General features: G+C 40.3%; 1 protein-coding gene across 1 annotated transcript in view; it reads right to left on the reverse strand.

Annotated features, from left to right (window-relative positions):
- The window catches only part of LOC129020608 (zinc finger protein 99), a 32406-nt gene that overhangs the window by 7059 nt on the left and 2666 nt on the right, over positions 1 to 22681 (reverse strand). The window contains exons 2-3 of the mRNA XM_054465184.2: positions 6751 to 6877; positions 5847 to 5942 (exon numbers count right to left, since the gene is read on the reverse strand). Of these exons, the coding sequence (XP_054321159.1) occupies positions 5847 to 5942; positions 6751 to 6877 (223 nt within the window). The remainder of the gene's footprint in view (positions 1 to 5846; positions 5943 to 6750; positions 6878 to 22681) is intronic.

Below are 22681 nucleotides of genomic sequence, written 5' to 3' on the forward strand. Positions count from 1 at the left end.
ATGATAGGCCACAAAATGAGCCTCAATAAATTTAAGAAAACGAAATTATATCAAACACTCTCTCAGACCACAGTGGAATAAAAGTGGAATTCAATGTGATACACCACATAAAAAGAAATAAAAACAAAAATCACATGACCATCTCAATAGATGCAGAAAAAGCATTCAATAAAATCCAGCAATGCTTTATGATTAAAACTCTTAGCAACACTAGCATACAAGGGACATACATCAAGGTAATAAAAGCCATCTATGACAAACCCAGAGCCAACATAATACTGAATGAGGAGAAGTTGAAAGCATTCCCCCTGAGGAATGGAACAAGACAAGGATGCCCACTTTCACCGCACTTCTTCAACATAGTACTGGAAGTCTTATCCAGAGCAAGCAGAAAAGAGAAAAAAATAAAGGGCAGCAAAATTGGTAAAGAGAAGTAAAGCTGTCACTGTTTGCTGATGATATGGTTGTTTACTTTGAAAACCCTAGACTTTTCAAGAAAGCTCCTAGAAGTGATAAAATAATTCAGCAAAGTTTTCAGATACAAAATTAATGTATACAAATCAGTAGCTCTTCTATACACCAACAGCGACGAAGCAGAGAGTCAAATCAAAACTCAACCCCTTTTACGATAGCTGTGAGAAAAAAAAAAAATTAGGAATATACCTAATCAAGGAGGTAAAAGACCTCTACAAGGAAAACTACAAAACACTGTTGAAAGAAATCACAGATGACACAAACAAATGGAAACACAGTCCATGCTCATGGATGGGTAGAATCAATATTGTGAAAATGACTATACTGCCAAAAGCAATCTACAAATTAAATGCAATTTCCATTAAAATACCACTGTCATTCTTCACAGAATTAGAAAAAAATATTCTAAAATTCATATGGAACAAAAAAAGAGCCTGCATAGCCAAAGCAAGACTAAGCAAAAGGAACAAATCTGAAGGCATCACACTACCTGACTTCAAACTATACTATAAAGCCATAGTCACAAAAACAGCATGGTACTGGTATAAAAATAGGCACGTAAACCAATGGAACAGAATAGAGAACCCAGAAATAAACCCAAATATTACAGCCAGCTGAACTTCGACAAAGCAAACAAAAACATAAAGTAGGGAAAGGATACTCTTTTCTTTTTTTTTTTTTTTTGAGATGGAGTCTTGTTCCATTGCCCAGGCTGGAGTGCAGTGGTGTGATCTCGGCTCACCACAACTTCTGCCTCCCAGGTTCAAGCAATTCTCCTGCCTCAGCCTCCCAAGTAGCTGGGATTACAGGTGCCTGCCACTGCACCCGGCTAATTTTTGTTATTTTTAGTAGAGATGCGGTTTCACCACATTGGCCAGGCTGGGCTCGAACTCCTGACCTCATGATCCACCTGTCTCAGCCTCCCAAAGTGCTGGGATTACAGGCATGAGCCACCGCGCCTGGCCAGGGACTCTTTCCAATAAATGATGCTGGGATAATTGGCTAGCCACATGTAGGAGAATAAAACTGGATCCTCATATTTTACTTTATACAAAAATCAACACAAGATGGATTAAGGACTTAAATCTAAGACCTGAAAGTATAAAAATTCTAGAAGAGAACATTGGAAAAACCCTTTTAGACATTGGCTTAGACAAGGATTTCATAACCAAGAACCCAAAAGCAAATGCAATTAAAACAAACATAAATTAGGGAGGGTTTTTTCTCTATCTTGTGGAATAGTGTCAAAACAGGGACTTAATTAAACTAAAGAGCTTTTGCATGGCAAAAGGAACACCAGAGTGAACAGACAACCCACAGAGTAGGAGAAAATCTTCACAATCTATACACCTGACAAAGAAGTAATATCTGGAATCTACAATGCACTCAAATAAATCAGCAAGAAAAAAAAAATCCCATCAAAACTGAGCTAAGGACACAAATAGACAATTTTCAACAGAAGATATACAAATGGCCAAGAAACTTATGAAAAAATGCTCAACATTGCTAATGGCCAAGGAAATGCAAATCAAAACCACCAAAGGATACCACCTTACTCTTGCAAGAATGGCCATAATAATAAAAGAAAAATCAAAAAACAGTAGATGTTGGTATGGCTGTGGTGATCAGGGAACACTTCTACACTGCTGGTGGGAATGTAAACTAGTACAACCACTGTGGAAAACAGTGTGGAGATTCCTAAAGAAGTAAAAGTTGTACTACCATTTGATCCAGCAATCCCACTACTGGGTATCTATCTACTCAGAGGAAAAGAAGTCATTATATGAAAAAGATACTTGCACACACATTTATAGCAGCACAATTCACAATAGCAAAATCATGGAACCAACCCAAATGCCCATTAACCAATGAGTGGATAAAGAAACTGTGAGATATATATATAATGGAACACTACTCAGCCATAAAATGGAATAAATTAATGGCATTCACAGCAACATGGATAAGATTGGAGGCTATCCTTCTAAGTGAAGTAAATCAGAAATGGAAAACCAAACATCGTATGTTCTCACTGATATGTGGGAGCTAAGCTATGAGGATGCAAAGGCATAAGAATGATACAGTGAGGCCAGGCCTGGTGGCTCACGCCTGTAATCCCAGCACTTTGGGAGGCCAAGGCGGGTGGATCACTAAGTCAGGAGATCGAGACCATCCTGGCTAACACGGTGAAACCCCGTCTCTACTAAAAAATACAAAAAAAATTAGCCAGGCATGGTGGCGGGCGCCTGTGGTCCCAGCTACTCAGGAGGCTGAGGCAGGAGAATGGCGTGAACCCGGGAGGCAGAGCTTGCAGTGAGCCGAGATCCTGCCACTGCATTCCAATCTGGGTGGCAGAGCGAATACTCCATCTCAAAAAAAAAAAAGAATGATACAGTGGACTTTGGGGACTTGGGGGGAAGAGTGGGAGGAAAACGAGGGATAAAAGACTACAAATAGAGTGCAGTGTATACAGCTCGGGTGATGAGTGCACAAAAATCCCACAAATCACCATTAAAGAACTTACTCGTGTAACCAAACACCACTTGTACCCCAATAACTTATGAAAAAATAAAATAAATAAATAAAAATAAAGTAGTACACAGGTTACTTGAAGATAAAAAAAAGAGCTTTCCAAATTTTGATGTAATAAAAAATTATTAATCCATAATACTTGATCAGAAATTATTTTACTTTAAAAATCAATAAAAAATAAAGACTTTCCAAAATGAAAGGTAAGGGTGTTCATCACCACTAGCACAGTTAAAAAAAAAAAAAGCTACATGGTGGCCAGGCACAGTGGCTCATGCCTGTAATCCTACACCTTTAGGAGCCCAAAGTAGTCAGATAACTTCAGACCAGGAGTTCAAGATCAGCCCCGAAACAGAGTGAGACTGTGCATATATAACAAGAGAAATGTTAAAATGAGTCTTTTACGTTGAAAAATAAAATGATGCTAGACAGCATCAAAAAACCATATATAAATATATAGCTTTCTATTAAATGTAAATATACAGACACATATAATATTTCTTACTATAATAATAGGCATAATACCCTTTAAATTCTTCCATAGAATATAAAAAATATATATAAATCTGCATAAATCTGAATACACAATATAAAATAATTTGTAATATTAATAACAAACTGGAAAATATAGAAATATAGTTTTTGTATTCAATTGAAGTTGTTATGAGATTAAAACACTGATTTAATCTTAAGATGTTTTACATAATGTCCATTTTTCAAGATAACTACAAAAATTTTATAGAAACTACGCAAAACAAAATAAAAAAAATAAGCAAAGCATGCCACTACAAAATTAAACAAAAAATAGTTAAACAAGAAATGAGAAAAAAACAGGTTAAAAAAAAAACCATAAAACATAACAATGAAACTGGTATGTAACTTTATTTCTTTTCTTTTCTTTTTTCTTTTTTTTAGATGGAGTCTCGCTCTGTTGCCCAGGGTGGAGTGCAGTGGCACGATCTCAGCTCACCACAACCTACGCCTCCAGGTTCAAGTGATTCTCCTGCCTCAGCCTCCCAAGTAGCTAGGACTACAGGCACGTGCCACCATGCCTGGATAATTTTTGTATTTTCAGTAGAGACAGGGTTTCATTATGTTGGCCAGGCTAGTCTCAAACTCCTGATCTCGTGAACCACCCACTTCAGTCTCCCAAAGTGCTGGGATTACAGGCATGAGCCACTGCGCCCGACGTAACTTTATTTCTTTTTTCTTTTTTTTTGAGCCGGAGTTTCGCTGTTGTTATCCAGGCTGGAGTGCAATGGCGCAATCTCGGCTTACCACAACCTCCGCCTCCGGGGTTCAAGCAATTCTCCTGCATCAGCCTCCCGAATAGCTGGGATTACAGGCATGCGCCACCACACCTGGCTAATTTTATATTTTTAGAAGACATAGGGTTTCTCCATGTTGGTCAGGCTGGTCTCAAACTCCCAACCTCAGGTGATCTGCCCGCCTCGGCCTCCCAAAGTGCTGGTGAGACAGCACGCCTGGCGTAACTTTATTTCTTTAAGAAATCATTTTAAATATAAATTTATTAAACTACTTAATAAAAAGAAATTTAATTCCAGGACTTTGGGAGGCCAAGGTGGGCTGATTACTTGATTCCAGGAGTTTGAGACCAGCCTGGGCAACAAAGCAAAACCCTGTCTCTACCAAAAAAAAAAAAAAAAACCCCCAAAAAACTAGCTGGGTTTAATGGCACGGGCCTGTAACCCAGCTACTTAAGAGGTTGAAACTAGAGGATTATCTAAGTTTGAGAAGCTGAGGCTGCAGTTCACTGCCATGATTACACCATTGCAAACCAGCCTGGTTGACGGAGTGAGACCCTATTTCATTAATTAATTAATTAAAAGGAAAAGAAAGAAGATGCCTGAGTGGCTTAAGAAAAAAAGCATACAATATGTTCTCTACAAGAGACCAATTTTAGCACTGAGTCAAATAGTCTGTAAGTAACAGAATTTAAAAAAATCTATATTTCATGCAAATAGTAGCCACAATTGGGTGAGGCAGTCATAATTATATTGGGTACAATATGCTTTAAGTCAAGTACTAGTATGAGAGAAAGACTGATATTATATAATAGTAAAATGGGTCAATTTACCAGGAATCTATAACTATTATATTTATATGTACAGGTATGTATAACAACAGGGCTCCAAAATATATAAATATTGACAAAGGTGAAGCAAGAAATACATACCAACTTAACAGTTGCAGACACTGAGACCCCATTTTCAACAATAGAAAATTCATATAAAACATTAAGAAAACAGAAAATGTAGATAACATTATAGACTGCAATATTTTACATACAGAGAAATATCTGAGAGTAAATAATTTATAACAGAAAAAAGTTTATTTGGCTCACAGTTCAACAGACTGTACAAGAAGTGTATGCCGGTATCTGTTTCTGGTGTGTTCTCAGGAAGCTTATGATCATAGTGGAAAGCGAAGAGAAACTGGACATATCACATGGTAAGAGACAGAGGAAGCGTGAGGTAAAAGAGCCAGGTTCTTTTAACATAGTTTCTCAAAACTCTACAGATATTTGTGTGTCCCCAATATGGAAAAGCAGTCAGATTGTGCAGTCCCTTATATGCCATGAACACAACTTTGGCTCTCATTGTAAACTTGAAGGGAAATCACCAAAACGAAAATAGAATCCTTAGAGAATTTTAAAGCATAAGACAGAAGATGCCCTACATGAGAGCAAAATTTAAAAAATCTCAGTCTTCCCTGAAACTACTTCCTTCGGAGCACAGCTTCTCAGGTCACATTTTGAGAACTGGCTTTCTCCTTGACCTCTGGACCTCTCATCCGTGTTGTTTGTTGTATTCACTCTCACATACCTGGGGGTTTAGTTACCATCTCATGTCTCTTCATATTCCAAGGCTCTTTCCCTTGCTTCAGACAAGTTATCAAGTCTAGCTTAGAGACAGCGATACCTGTTTTATTAAAAATAAATAACATAAATATTGCTCATATTCCCCAAATAATATGCTCATTAAAGAGAATGTAATAGAATATTCTAGTAAATTGATCCCTCAATACTAATTTATAACATAGATTTCTAAATATTTAGAAAATATTTTCAATTTGTACAGTCCCTTAATTTTACTACCTGGTACTACTGAATCAAAAATTGGTGGTGGCAATGAGATTTTAAGGTGTGGCAACTACATTTTATGCCACTAAATTTCTTCAATTTTCACTAATCTAGAGTGAAAAATGCAGATCTGCTTAGAAATGTGGAAAGTTCAGGTAAAAATGAAACATCTTTAAAAAGTTCCTTTCTGGCCGGTGTGGTGGCTCACACCTGTAATCCCAGCACTTAGAGGGGCCGAGGCAGGCGGATCACCAGAGGTCAGGAGTTCAAGACCAGCCTCAAAATGGAGAAACCCCATCTCTGCTAAAAATACAAAATTAGCCAGGTGTGGTGGTGCATGCCTGTAATCCCAGCTACTCAGGAGGCTGAGGCAGAAGAATTGCTTGAACCTGGGAGGCGGAGGTTGTGGTGAGCTGAGATCGTACCATTGCACTCCAGCCTGGGCAACAAGAGCGAAACTCTGTCTCAAAAAAAAAAAAAAAAAAAAAAAAAAAAAATTCTTTTCTACACTTACAAATACCCGTTTTCAGAAAACAGGTATCTGAAACTTATTTATGCTAAGCATAAATCACCAAAACACATCCTACAGAAAGAGAAATGAAACCTATAGAATATAATAGGAATTGTTTAATTAAAATCATCCTTACCCAGGAAGACCATGTTTCTGTAGTTCTCTAACATAACATCCCTATATAAATTCTGCTGAGCCGTGTCCAGGTATTGCCACTCCTCCAGAGAGAATTCTATGGTCACATCCCTAAATGTCAATGATCCCTGAAAAACACAACAAAGATACATATATATTTCCCAATTTGCCATGGACAGAATTTTTAATTTGACTCAAGGTGAAATGAAAGAGTAAAGAGAACAGGTTCTAACTTACAGGGATGACTGAACGTATTCAATAAAATAATTTTCAACACAGAAATATTCTCGGCCGGGCGCGGTGGCTCACGCCTGTAATCCCAGCACTTTGGGAGGCCAAGGCGGGAAGATCACGAAGTCAGGAGATCGAGACCATCTTGGCTAACACAGTGAAACCCCGTCTCTACTAAAAATACAAAAAATTAGCCAGGCATGGTGGCGGGTGCCTGTAGCCCCAGCTACTTGGGAGGCTGAGGCGGGAGAATAGCATGAACCCGGGAGGCGGAGCTTGCAGTGAGCTGAGATTGCTGCACTCCAGCCTGGGCGACAGAGCTAGACTCCGTCTCAAAAAAAAAAAAAAAGAAAAAAAGAAATATTCTCTAATGTATTCTCAAACTCTGAGAAAAAAAGAATGGCATAAGATCCACAACACCAACATAGACAAGATACTTTTCTGGATAATAAAATATAAAATTAAGGGCATGAAAACAAACATGTACATTTTTTAGTGCTATTTTTAAATCATACAGTATAAGTCTTGTACATTTTTCAGACCAAAAAGACATGTTGAGTTAGAAGACACCTCTCAAATTTTAATGTGTACAATTAACTGGAGATCTTGTTATGCATATTTATTTTAGAAGATCTGGAATAAAGTCTGAGTTTCTAAATTTGACACGCTCACCAGTAATGCCTGTTTTGGGCCCCAAAAGAATCTTTTGTCAAACATTCAGCAAGTGGAGGAGCCTGTATTTTTCCCAGTTTTTCTGGCCTATAAACAAAGACGAGAGCCCTCATTTTCCAAAGATAGATATATGCAGAGAAAATCTAAGAAAGGCAGGTGCCAAATTAAATGTGATCATTGGTGCACATCAGCTACATAAAGATACTTAATAATGAGGAGAAAAATAGTTAACTCTATAGTGAAAAAATCTGTCAGACAGCTTTCTTTTTTTTAGACAGAGTTTCTCTCTTGTCACCAAGGCTGGAGTGCAGTGGCGCGATCTCGACTCACTGCAACCTTCGCCTCCCGGGTTCAAGCAATTCTCCTGCCTCAGCCTCCCGGGTAGCTGGGACTACAGGCGTGTGCCACCACGCCCAGCTAATTTTTGTATTTTTAGTAGAGACAGAGTTTCACCATCTTGGCCAGGCTGGTCTCAAACTCCTGACTTCGTGATCCACCCACCTCGGCCTCCCAAAGTGCTGGGATTACAGGCATGAGCCACCACGCCCAGCCCAGAGAGCTCTTTAACCAAGTCAATCATTAACATCAACTGCAGTAGGACAAATTTTTATGATGTGCTGATGCACACAGAAGGGCACACAGAAGGACACAGCATTACTGCTGTGATATTGCTCCCCCAAAGTAAATTATAATCTGAATTTAACCATAAAGAAACATCAGTTTATGCAAACGTCAAGACACAGATAACTCCCATTTTTTTGTAATTTTTAATAGCCATTTTAAGCAGACTTTCTTTAGCACACTAGAGAGCAGGTATCTCCTAATCATTTTTTTCAGAACTTTTTTTTTTTTTGAGATGGAGTCTCACTCTGCTGCCCAGGCGGGAGTGCAATGGTGTGATCTCAGCTCACTGCAACCTCCACCTCCCGGGTTCAGGCGATTCTCCTGCCTCAGCCTCCCGAGAAGCTGAGATTACAGGTGCCCCACACCACGCCTAGATATTTTTTGTATTTTTAGTACCGACAGGGTTTTACCGTGCTGGCCAGGCTGGTCTCAAACTCCTGATCTCAGGTGATCCACCCGCCTTAAAGTGCTGGGGTTACAGGTGTGAGCCACTGCAACTTGCCTTTAAAAAGCATTTTCTTTTTTTCTTTTTTTTGAGGCGGAGTCTTGCTCTGTCACCCAGACTGGAGTGCAGTGGCCTGATCTTGGCTCACTGCAAGCTCCGCCTCACGGGTTCACGCCATTCTCCTGCCTCAGCCTCCCGAGTAGCTGGGACTACAGGCACCCGCCACCACGCCTGGCTAATTTTTTGTATTTTTAGTAGAGACAGGGTTTCACCGTGTTAGCCAGGATGGTCTCGATCTCCTGACCTCGTGATCCGCCCGCCTTGGCCTCCCAAAGTGCTGGGATTACAAGCATGAGCCACCGCGCCAGGCTAAAAAGCATTTTCTTAAAGCTGTTCTGCATAGAGCTAATGGAGAACACAGATGGAGCCTCAACATTACATGTTCTACTTTTTCCGTAAGGACCCCAGCTTTTCCCCAATAGGAATCTTGAGTATCCACACCTTCCCATATTCAACAACCACAAGTGAAACTTTTTTTTTTTTTTTTTGAGACGGAGTCTCCCTCTGCCACCCAGGCTAGAGTGCAATGGCACTATCTTGGCTCACTGCAACCTCTGCCTCCCTGGTTCAAGCGATTCTCCTGCCTCAGCCTCCTGAGTAGCTGGGATTACAGGCGTGTAACACCACGCCCAGCTAATTTTTGTATTTTTAGTAGAGACGGGGTTTCACCATGTTGGCCGGGATGGTCTCGAACTCCTGATCTGCCTGCCTCGCCCTCCCAAAGTGCTGGGATTACAGGTATGAGCCACCACGCCTGGCCACAAGTGGCACATTTTTAATGTTGCAGATCATAAATTCATCATTACAGTCCTGCATGGCATATAAAAAAAATCCATGATGTAGAGAATGTAGAGAAGTCTCTGGTATACAGGAAAGAAGTTATTTTTCAGAGATTCTTGACTATCATAAGAATTTTAAAAAGTAGTTAAAACAAACTCATTAGGGATGAAAAGCACAAGTAGAGAAGTAAAGTTTTGCAAGGACTAAATGCATGGCATTCCAGGAGGCAGAGTGGACACGACTCTTCATTTGAAAAATGTTTAGCTGAAAAAAAAGCCATTTTTTTTCTCTTTCTCTTCTTTCTGTTGGATTCTATCTCAGATAAGATTCTCTGGACAAATTATACACCTGCATCTTGAGAACATGCCTTTAAAGGTGTCACCACTACCTTCTTACCTGCTACCACCACACCCACAGGCAGAAGGACCAAGACCATCCATTTTTTTCCTTTATAAGAGAAGAGATTCCAGAACAATGAGCTGCCCTATGGAATTAAAAATGTTTCTCCTTTCCTGTCCTCAGGTGCCCTCCCCTGTCACAGACATGAGCAATTTTTGCTACATAAATGGAAATATGGGCCACGCTGTCCTGTCCCTACCAAACCCAAACAGAACAGGCCCAGTGACCACCCTTTAGTGTAGCGAAAAGGTGGAACTTAACTCCCACTGACGTATTTTAAATCTCTCATACTTGACTCTGGCCTCACCTTCAAGTCACAGGAGGCCCTTAATTAAAATAACATGGATGCTTCCAGGACAATAAATAGAATCTGTGGGGAGGGCACAACTGGAGATTTCTGCAAATAGACCATGTAATTTTAATTAGAAGCCTGGGCTCATAACCACTTAGCTAAGCACTGCCTCTGAAACTTTAACAAGCTTATAAATCACTTGGTAATTTTGGCCCCACTCTATGTAATGTGATTCTGCATGTTTTGAAAGGGTCCATAAATGAGTGTTTTAAACAAGTTCCCTGTCAATGCTGATGTTGCACACGCTGGGCTCAACATTAGCATTAGTTAGAGAAAGCAGGCACAGCTCACAGTCCCTTACACTCAGCACTCTTGTCACAACACAAATACTTCTGGTACAAATAAAGACAACCAATCTCCATCATAAAGTATTATATTTTTTCCTGGCTCTTTAAAGTTTACAAACTAAACAGAAGGCAGCAATGTCTGAATAGTTTTGCATTTGGAAAACAACATGTACACTTGCACTGTGCAATGTTTACTAAGTAGGTACTATGTGCTCAAGAGTATGTTACAGAGCACTGTGCTGGGAATAACATATCATGTGACTTAATCCTCATAACACCCTGGGAGTTGGTACTAAGTGTTTAATAATTCCTAGGATTTAGATACAGCGCCCAACAGTTTTATTTCTTCTTCTGTTTCTCTGTCATTGATTTTTTAAAAATGTATAGAATAAAAGCTAAATGTAGACAGATGAGAGGAATACAGAAGAGTTTAATATAATTTTTAAAAAATTCTAACTGTTTATATTTACTTATTTGTGACTTGCAGAGAAACTACTGGATCTGCAGGAATAGAAAACAAGTTACTAAATGGAATGTCTCTGCAAACACTGGTTTTAATAAAAAATTTAAAAATTAGAACCCTAAAAAACATACTTTATCTTTTCCATTTACCTTTTTAGTTTCAGAAAATTGTGAGCACCAGCTCCAGAAAGGCAGCAGGATTCACCAGCCAAAACTCCAATCTCTTTTAATCAGTTCTGTGAGGCAAGACTCCACGGTGGGACCTGACCTAAATAAGGCCTCCGAAAATGGTGGATCTAAACAGAACTGAGCCAGGAAGTGGACCCTATGTAGAATTCTGTTCTCTATGCTACTAGGTGTACTTCCAGTTCTGTTTTTCCTAAGCTTACCTAAGAGAAATTTAAATCCCAGAGTTTGTGTAATTTAAATTTTTAAGCTACTGTCCTGTCAATTTTATGACATGTACTAATAAGCAATTTAAACAAGTTCCTAGGGTAATTTTATTAAAATATATGTATTCTACCAAGGTAAAAGAAATAATTCTTCTGTTCATAAACATCCCTTCAGGTGATGACAGAAGTCACAAGAATATAAAGAAAGTAGTCCAAATAAAGCCCAAGTGTTTCTGCACACATCTGTTTATTGTACCAACCATATGATGTTTAATTCAACCATGTATCCAGTTGCTAGTCTAGACTATAAGTTCCTGGGTGGTAGGGACCATAACTGCTTCATCTATTTTTTTAATGGCCATATGAAATGGAAGCTATTAGTTTATCTGTTTGAGTCTCAGGACCTCCTTCTTGTTTTTCACCCAAGTACCAAGAAACTGGAGAAACTCTCATCTGGGTACCAACCAAAGATATCTCTTGTATGAGGGTAGGAACAAACACAGGATGACTTATCTCTCTTACACTGAGACAAAAGTAGAATTAACTACTCCTGTCAGCCTAACCCAGTTCTGCTCTGGACATCCTCAAATGTCTCAAAGATGCCTAGGTGATTGTGAGAGGGTTTCCAGTGACTCTGGGCTAATGACCCAATGATAAGTCAGACAGAAGAGACTCAGGTTGATTATAAATAAAAAATGGAACTGCCCTAGTTAAGCTCCAGAATCTAGACCACCTCTCCTGATTTGTTAGCTCTTGGGTAAGAGAAATAACAATACTCTACTCCAGTATCACAATTTACAGTATAGCTGTGGTCATGGATCTGGATACTCTGTGGCCTTGGTCTCTCACTCCTAAGATGTCTGTTTATACTTACAGATTCTGTCATCAGATTTTATTTATACCTGGAGTCTCTCACATACCTGTAACAGGTCACTGGAGAAGATCTGAAAAGCTCAAAGAGCCACATTCTCAAAGGAAAGATTTAAGATGTCTATGTTGACATCTCACAATACAGAAAATGTCTTCTGTTGGTTTTCTGTACATTCTCAATTCAAAGTCTGGCCCTGTCTCGTAAATCTTAGGCACAGGCTAGACCTTATGTGCGGATTCCAGGTGGGATCAACATGGCTCTGCATCCTTGGGTGTTAGAGCAAGCAGAGATCCCCTCATAGAGGCTGCTCTGGCATGTTCTTTTTTTTTTTTTTTTTTTTTTGAGACAGAGTTCAGCTCTGTCTCCCAGGCTGGAGTGCAGTGGCCCAATCTCGGCTCACTACAACCTCCACCTCCTGGGTTCAAGCGATTCTCCTGCCTCAGCCTCCCAAGTAGCCAGGACTACAGGTGTCCGTCACCACACCCAGCTAATTTTTTGTATTTTTAGTAGAGGTGGGGTTTCACCATATTGGCCAGGCTGGTCTTGAACTCCTGACCTTGTGATCCGCCGGCCTCGGCCTCCCAAAGTGCTGGGATCACAGGCGTGAGCCACCGCGCCCAGCCTGCTCTGGCACATTCTAAATAATATGTCTACCTAGGAAAAAGCTGAGGAAACATAGATATAAGTTGACAGTTTATTTGGGCCAAGCTTGAGGACTGTAACCTGGGAGCAAATATTCAAGTTGCCTGAAATATATACTTGATTAGCAGTGTGATTACAAGTTGATTTGTAAAGGCTAAAAAAGATGGACAGAGAGTGAGTTGATACAAAGTTGTCTGTCAGAAATTTTTATTTATTTACAGGAATAACATTGATTATTGATTGGATATACACCATTAAGTTTTAAGGTACAAGTTATAGTGTCCAGTGTGGCATTATTAATATATAGCTACTTGTGGCAATAGTGAACAGCTTCAAAAGATGAATACATAGTTCAAAAAACAAAAAGAGGGTCAGGTGCGGTGGCTCGCGCCTGTAATCCCAGCACTTTGGGAGGCGGGCGGATCACCTGAGGTTGGGAGTTCAAGATCAGCCTGACAAACATGGAGAAACCCGGTCTCTACTAAAATACAAAATTAGCCTGGCATGGTGGCGCATGCCTGTAATCCCAGCTATTTGGGAGGCTGAGGCAGGAGAATCACCTGAACCCAGGAGGCGGGGGTTGCGGTGAACTGAGATGGTGCCATTGCACTCCAGCCTGGGCAACAAGAACGAAATTCTGTCTCAAAAAAAAAAAAAAAAAAGAGAGAGAGAGAAAGAGAATTCTACTCTCATTTTAATGTCTCTATAAGTTTGACAACTAAAAGGACTTGCATATCTCAGAAAGAAAGTTTTTCTTTTTTCTCAAATCTGAAAACTGGATTCAGAATTTGAAGTTGCAGTTTTAGGTCCTGAATGGATGGAGTAGCAGCAGGTGTTCCCTGCACATTTGTGGGCATTTTAACAAGAGGAAGAAAAAGGAAGTAGAGATTCCCATGTGTACATATCTACTCAATGCACACATGTTACTGTGACTGGGTTTCTGGGCCCCATGGTCTGTGAATCAGTTTCAGATCTGAAGATACCGAGTCATTGAAAAAGGTAAAATGGCTGTTTGCTGCCCTGTGAAGTTTGTAGAATTCTGATCTAGCCTCTCTAAAAGTTACTGTAGAGGACTATAGATACCAAATTGGCAGAGAAACAATTCTGCCTGCATATTTAGGGGACAGCATGCACTTTGCAGCACAATTGTGAATTGAATGATAGCCTGAGAGGGAAAGTTTCCTCTAGCTTAAAGCTTGGGTGGCACCTTATATTTTTGTATCATGTCTGATAATTCTAGAGTTTTTGTGAATCATAAAAGACAAATTTTCTTCAGCCCCGGAGAAACTCCACAATAATAGAACAGACATAAAACTGTTGTATTACACAATTAAACCTAAACGTGACATGCATCACAGTCAGTCTGCTTAAGAGACTGCAAAAACAAAAGGATGGTCACCTTAATTAGTTAACAAGTAGAAAAATTTATAGCACCATGTCATACATAGTTCTTCCTAAATTCACCTGGTAATTGAAAAGGCTAGCCATGTAGGCTAATCAGTTATGTTCAATGACAAAATAAACTTTTCATATCTTCATGAAAGGAGGTAATTTTGCAACTTGAAGCCAGGTGCCTGCTGAAGGTAGGCTCTCAATCTCCTACAAAAATGGTTGAATAAGGTGCTATCTTTTTGGCTATTTACATTTTAAAGCAATGGCTCTCTACTCCCTGAGCACTGGGGCTACTGCTCTCCCGCTTGCACTCTGCTGTTAGCTGGTGTCCTCTCTTGACCCCTACCATCTGCCATTGAGGCAAGCTCACAGCTGAAAGCTCACATCTTACATAAACCACAACTGCCACAGCAGCACTCCAGTGTCACCCCAGAGAGGGAAGCCTGAGCTGCAGGAGGAGAGCCTGCAGGTGTCCTGGGGAGAACTGCACCTTCACATTAATGGAAACTGGAACAGTAATTCAGCCTCAGTTTTTATTTACATTGGTGACATGGAAAAACCACTGCTGGATTTCCAACATGAGTCCAGACAGAGATAGCTCCAAAAGTTCTCACTGTGACAGCCCACCTCTTTTATAGACACCAGGGAATACTTACAATGCAGACACCCAAAGCATTGGACAGAAAAACAGCTCTCAGTCTGAGCAAGGTTATGCTGAGAGGAAAAAAGAAGTTAAAACCATCTTAAGTAAAAACTCAGTTTAGATATAAGATTGATTGAGTCAGCCAGAAAATATTATCTTAAAAAGAATTTCTCTCTCAACAAGCAAAATACACAACTACTCTCAGCATGAGAAACATGAGCATTACAAAGAAAAGGGGCACATTCTCAGCAGAATTTTAGGTTTCTCTTCCATCTCTGCTGCTCTCTCATCTCCTAGCCATTGAATGGGGGTTCCATATTGAAATACAGCTCACAATTTCCACCAGCACTTTTTGATGAAGATTTATAATCTGACTTTGTTCATATACTGGAATATATTTAAGCTTGCTACACAGCTAACTAAAGAGCTATTATGGTTTTTGGGTGGCCACATCATCTGTGTTTATTTGTCCTGTAATAGTAGCATTCTGATTAAGTGAAATGAAAGACACTATAAACAGGCCAGGCACGGTGGCTCACACCTGTAATCCCAGCACTTTGGGAGGCCGAGGTGGGTAGATCATTTGAGGTCAGGAGTTGGAGACCAGCCTGGCCAACATGGTGAAACCCCATCTCTACTAAAAATACAAAAATGAGCTGGGCATGGTGGTGGGCACCTGTAATCTCAGCTATTCAGGAGGCTGAGGCAGGAGAATCGCTTGAACCCAGAAGACAGAGGTTGCAGTGAGCCGAGATTGTGCCATTGCACTCCAGCCTGGGCGACAGAGCGAGGATCTGACTCAAAAAAAAAAGAAAAAGAAAAAGAAAACAAAAGTCAGAGATAACACAAATAAATGGAAAACCATTTTATGCTCATAGGTAGAAAAGATCAAAATCATTAAAATGGCCATACTACCCAAAAACAGAACAGATTTAATGCTATTCTAATCAAACTACCAAAAACATTTTTAACAGAACTATAAAAAACTATTTTAAAATTCATACGGAACCAAAAAAGAGCCTGAGTAGCCAAGGCAATCCTAAGCAAAAAGAACAAAGCTGGAGGCATTACATTACCTGACTTCAAACTATACAACAGGGCTACAGTAACCAAAGCCACATAATACTGGTACAAGAAACAGACTTACAGAACAATGCAACAGAATAGAGAGCCCAGAAATAATGCCACACACCTAAAACCATCTGATCTTTGACAAAACTAGTAAGAGGAATGTGGGAAGAAATCCCTATTTAATAAATGGTACTGGGAAACCACCTAGCATTATGTAGAAAATTGAAACTGAGGCCAGGCGCAGTGGCTCACGCCTATAATCCCAGCACTTTGGGAGGCCGAGGCGGGTGGATCACCTGAGGTTGGGAGTTTGAGACCAGCCTGACCAACATGGAGAAACACCGTCTCTACTAAAAATACAAAAATTAGCCGGGCGTGGTGGCACATGCCTATAAATCCCACCTACTAGGGAGGCTGAGGTAGGAGAATCACTTGAACCTAGGAGGCAGAGGTTGCGGTGAGCCAAGATTGTGCCATTGCACTCCAGCCTGGGCGACAAGAGTGAAACTCCGTCTCAAAAAAAAAAAAAAAAAAAAAAAAAATTGAAACTGGACCCCTTCCTTACATCATATACAAAAATCAACTCAAGATGAATTAAAGCCTTAAACGTAAAACTTGAAATTATAAGAAACCCTTGAAGATAACCTAGAAAATACCATTTTACACATGGGAACTAACTAAGATTTTATGATGAAATTACCAAAAGCAATTGCAACAGAAGCAAAAACTGACAAATGGGACCTAATTAAATTAAATATCTTCTTCACAGCAAGGAAATCATCAACAGAGTAAACACACAACCTACAGAATAAAAGAAAATATTTGCCAACTATGCTTTTGACAAAGGTCTAATATCTAGAATCCATAAAAAACTGAAGTTTACAAGAAACAAACGACCTCCTTAAAAAGTAAACAAAAGGCAGCCAGGCACGGTGGCTCATGCCTGTAATCCCAGCACTCTGCGAGGCTGAGGCGGGTGGATCACCTGAGGTCAGGAGTTCGAGACCAGCCTGGCCAACAGTGTGAAACCCAGTTTCTACTAAAAACACAATTAGCTGGGCGTGGTGGTGGGCACCTGTAATCTCAGCTTCTCGGGAGGCTGAGGTAGGAGAATCTCTTGAACCCGGGAGGCGGAGGTTGCAGTGTGCCGAGATTGTGCCATTGCACTCGAACCTAGGCAATAAGAGTGAAACTCCATCTCAAAAACAAAGCAAAACAAAACAAAAACCTAGTAGACAAAAGGCTAAGAGTAAGATTAAAGGCTCACGCCTGTAATCTCAGCATCTTGGGAGGCCAAGGAGGGAAAATCACTTGCGATCAGGAGTTTGAGACCAGCCTGGCCAACATGGTTAAACCTCATCTCTACTAAAAATAAAAAAATTAGCTGGGTGTGGTGGCGGGCACCTGTAATTCCATCCACTCAGGAGGCTGAGGCAGGAGAATCACTTGAACCCAGGAGGCGAAGGTTGCAGTGTGCTGAGATTATGCCACTGCGCTTTTAGCTTGGGTGACAGAGTGAGGCTTCGTCTCAATTAAAAAAAAAAAAAAAGTAAACAAAAAACATGAACAAACTTTTTCCAAAATAAGATATATATGTGGCTAACAAGCCTATGAAAAAAATACTCATCACTACAGAAATGCAAAGAAAAACCACAATGAGATACCATCCCATATCAGTCAAAATGGCTATTATTACAAAGTCAAAAAATAACATGCTGGCAAAGTTGCAGAGAAAAGTGTATGCGCTGCTGCTGGGAGTGTAAATTAGTTCAACCATTGTGAAAAGCAGTGTGGCGATTCCTCACAGAACTAAAAACAGAATTAGCATTTGACCCAGCAACCTCATAATTGGGTATATACCCAAAGAAATAAAAATTATTCTGTCATAAAGACACATGCACATGCATGTTCACTGAAGCACTATTCACAATAGCAAAGACATGGAATCAACCTAAATGCCTATCAATGGTAAACTGGATAAAGAAAATATGGTACAGGTAAGGTCTGGTGGCTCATGCCTGTAATTCCAGCACTCTGGGAGGCTGAAGCAGGTAAATTGCCTGAGCTCAGGAGTTCAAGACCACCCTAAACAACATAGCAAAACCCTATCTCAACAAAAAATACAGGAAGAAAAATTAGTTGGGCTTGGTGGCACACACCTGTAGTCCCAGCTAGTTAGGGGGCTGAGGGAGAAGAACTGCTTGAGCCCGGGAATTTGCGGCTGCAATAAGCCGAGATCATGTCACTGTACTCCAGCCTGGGTGACAGAGACCCATTTTCAAAAAATAAAATAAAGTATTTAGTAAAAACAAAACATGGTATATAAATATTATGGAATACTGCATTGCCATAAAAAGTGAACAAGATTATGTCATTTGCAGCAACATAGATGGAGCTGGAGACCATTATCCTTAGAAAACTAATGCAGAAAGAGAAAACCAAATGCATGCTCTCATTTATTAGTAAGAGCTAAATAATGAGAACACAAAGAGGGGAACAACAGACACCCTTCTAGTTTAGGGTGGAGGACAAAGAGGATCAGAAAAATAATACCTGTGTGGTGCTGTGCTTAATACCTCAGTGACAAAATAATCTGCACAACAACCGCCCGACACAATTTCCTCTATGTAACAAACCTGCACATGTACTCTGAATCGAAAATAAAACTTAAAACAAAAAAACTATGGGTGAAAGAGAGTGCAATGCAGGTAGAAGGACTGGTTTGTGCCACAGATAGTGGCCCAGGTACGGCTCTACTCTGATTAATTTTTGGGTTCATGCTGGCAGATGATATTATGAACAGGTTGTCCAGAACCTCATGTTGGTGGAAAAAACAGGTTGCTGCTGCAGATTCAGTGTCTGGGGATTGGGATATGCCAGGAGACTTGTAGACACTTGAGTGAGATTTGGCAGGAAACACTAGGATCAAAAATGCCGTAGTGAAATTCCTGAGGGTGGTACCTAGTTCTAAGAGGGGTATGGATAAGTCAATGTCTAGTGGATATGCTTGTAAGAAGGTGGGAATCCTGTGATGGCAGCAGTGGAAAAAGGCGGTCTGTTCAAATGTTCTCACTCATAGGTGGGAATTGAACAATGAGAACACTTGGACACAGGTTGGGGAACATCACACACCAGGGCCTGTCGTGGGGTGGGGGGAGGGGGGAGGGATAGCATTAGGAGAAATACCTAACGTAAATTATGAGTTAATGGGTGCAGCACACCAACATGGCACATGTATACATATGTAACAAACCTGCACGTTGTGCACATGTATCCTAGAACTTAAATTTAAAAAAAAAGAAAAAGGCGGTCTGTTATCAGAACTTTTTTCCTCTAAGTTTTTATCCTCTCTCACCCTGGGAGGAGACCTGAAATCACAAGGTAATGGGCAGTGTGACGGCCTGTGTACAGAAAAGCAGAGCCTCCCATTCCCAGACACCCAGAGATCCATTCCAGACCAGGCCTCTGTGATATCTCTCAGCTGGAACCAAATTTGTAGAGTTTGCTAAACACCAAGCAATTCTCCAACACCAACTCACTGTCTGACATCTGAATTCTGACACCACCCAGAGTCAGCATACACCCTGATTCAGGGCTCAGTCTTACAACATTGTTCTTACTGAAAAAGCCAGTCACAAACCCCATGGGCCCATTTTTGCTTCTGAGCTACTGTTTAAAAACTGGGAACTCTCATAACATTCCTCAAATTCAATAATTTTATAGAGCTAGTCACAGAACTCAGTTACATTTATCAGTTTATTAGAAAAGATACAATCCAGGAAAAGTCAAATGGAAGAAATGTATAGGACAAAGAAAAGATGTGGGGAGGCTGGGTGCGGTGGCTCACGCCTGTAATCCCACACTTTGGGAGGCCGAGGTGGGCGATCACCTGAGGTTTGAGTTCGAGACCGGCCTGAACAACATGAAGAAACTTCGTCTCTACTAAAAATACAAAAAAATTAGCTGGGCGTGGTGGTGCATGCCTGTAATCCCAGCTACTCAAGAGGCTGAGGCAGGAGAATCACTCAAACCCAGGAAGTGGAGGTTGCGGTGAGCCAAGGTTGTGCCATTGCACTCAAGCCTGGGCAACAAGAGCAAAACTCTATCTCAAAAAAAAAGAAAGAAAGAAAAGAGGTGGGGAAAGATAAAGCATATAGATAATCCTGGTAAATAGCTGTGACTAATAAAATTCTCCATCCTTTGTGTGCTCCAGGAACAGTTTCTGGAAAGAAACACCCTTCCCATTATTACTTAGATGGTGCTCTCTTTTCTTACCTATCACATAGCCAGACACAGACTCGCACATTGTCTCCTTTTCCTCATTAAAAAATAAATAAATAAATCGGGCCAGGCGCAGTAGCTCACGCCTGTAATCCTAGCACTTTGGGAGGCTGAGGCAGGCGGATCAAAAGGTCAGGAGTTCGAGACCAGCCTAGCCAATATGGTGAAACACGGTCTCTACTAAAAATACAAAAATTAGCCAGGTGTGGTGGCAGGTGCCTGTAGTCCCAGCTCCTCAGGAGGCTGAGGCAGGAGAATAGTTTGAACCCGGGAGGCGGAGGCTGCAGCGAGTCAAGATCATGCCCCTGCATTCCAGCCTAGGCAACAGAGTGAGACTCTCTCTCAAAAAATAATAATAATAAAAATAAATAAATAAATCAGCTGAATTTGTTTTCAGTGGTCAACCTAAAATATTTCTTAATCAAACATTACTTAAGTTTATTTCCTTTCGACAGGCTTCTGAACTTTGAGCTCCCCTCAGTCTGAGTCAACATACAACCCTGTGTAGTTCCTAAGAACATGCTGACTTCAGGGTAAAACATTCTCTGACCTAAAATCTCCTTCTTTCACCCTCCATTCACCATCCCCTCCCACCTCCTAATACTGTTTGCTCTTCCATATGAAACAAGGCCCTTGTCTGCCTAAACTTAGCAATCCTTAAAGATCTTATAGTTGGTACTTCCTCCTCTTGCAATACCCTTTTGGAATTCAATTCTTTTTTCAACATAAATCTAACTTTGTTTTATTTTACAAAGTCTAGAAATTATCTCAAAACAGTAACAATTTCATCTTCAGTAAGACCCTCCCAATCCCCTTTCATCTTAACCTTAACTGCATCTGCCTGTGGGTCCCCAGCTTTCCAGGGCTCTGTGGCTTCCCTCAGGATAAAGTCTCCTTCTATGACTGGGGTGAGCAGGCTGGAATATCTGCAGAGAAGGCTCCCCAGAAAAAACTAAGTGATCCTTTAATAACCTCCTTTTGCAGGCTCAGTATTAGCCTTAGCTTAGAGTCACTGGGCTCAGGCTTTAATTTCCATGTCAGAGTTATTCCCTTGGTTTTTGAAAGTAAGTGTTTGAAAAATTCAGTGAAATCACTCTAACACACTGTTCATATAAAGGAAGGAAATTTTATGGTGCTTACACTTTATATCTCAATAAGAGAAACAAAAGTATCTATTCCTTTCAGACAATAAATGTATTATTTTACTATTTCCATTAAAAATCATGTAGTAGGCCAGGCGCGGTGGCTCACGCCTGTAATCCCAGCACTTTGGGAGGCCGAGGCGGGTGGATCACCTGAGGTTGGGAGTTCGAGACCAGCATGGCCAACATGGAGAAACCCCCGTCTCTACTAAAAATACAAAATTAGCCGGGCGTGGTGGCACATATCTGTAATCCCAGCTACTCGGGAGGCTGAGGCAGGAGAATCACTTGAACCCGGGAGGCAGAGGTTACGGTGTGCCGAGATCGTGCCATTGCACTCCAGCCTGGGCAACAAGAATGGAACTCTGTTTAAAAAAAAAAAAAAAAAATCATGTAGTAAACAATTAGTCATATGGGAACATTTCTAGAAGGTACAAAGTTTTAGCATGAAACTGAGATACCAATGTAACAGGATACAGAATAGAGACAGTCACTGTTACAAATTTACCCTGCAAAAGGAGGAAATGTTTTCATGAATATGAGGAACTCACCAATTACCACCTTTTCTTGTGGAAATGTGTGCATTTTCTGAAGCCAAAATGGAAGAGAGATTTTCCCTATTTTTCTTCCTTGGTAGCATTCGAAACGTCAAGCCTTTTAGAGGCTTTAAAGCCTTTAAAGAATTTAAAAATTCTGTTTAAAATCACCCAACCATAAAAAACACACCAGAGAAAATTCCTAAAGTCATTCTGGGAAAAAGGTAAATGAAAATTTTTAACAAATGGAATATACAATTCAATATTAATTTTATTCTGAAACCCATCTCTTTTTTGCCCTTGGTTAGTATTTTCTTACCTTTCAATCCCTACTAACAAAATGCAATTTACAGTTAAAAAACTGAGGTCAAAATAAGTGAACAAATCTTTTCAAGGTACAGATGTGTCTGATTCATGTGTCAAGTCATGCCATCCAATCACTTAAGAGATTCTCCCACCCCATTCTCCTCACTTAAGTGCCCAATAACCCCTTCTCAGGAGACTCTGAACTATGCCCCAGTGAGTGCCCCAGAACTTTTCAAGTTCTTACACCATCTCATTGGGGTCACTTTTTTTTTTTTTTGTCGTTTGGGACACTATTTTTTATTTCACAGATTCTATTTTTCTTTCACTATTTTTCATTATATTTC

This window comes from Pongo pygmaeus, chromosome 20, assembly GCF_028885625.2.
Source record: "Pongo pygmaeus isolate AG05252 chromosome 20, NHGRI_mPonPyg2-v2.0_pri, whole genome shotgun sequence".
Lineage (NCBI taxonomy): Eukaryota > Metazoa > Chordata > Mammalia > Primates > Hominidae > Pongo > Pongo pygmaeus.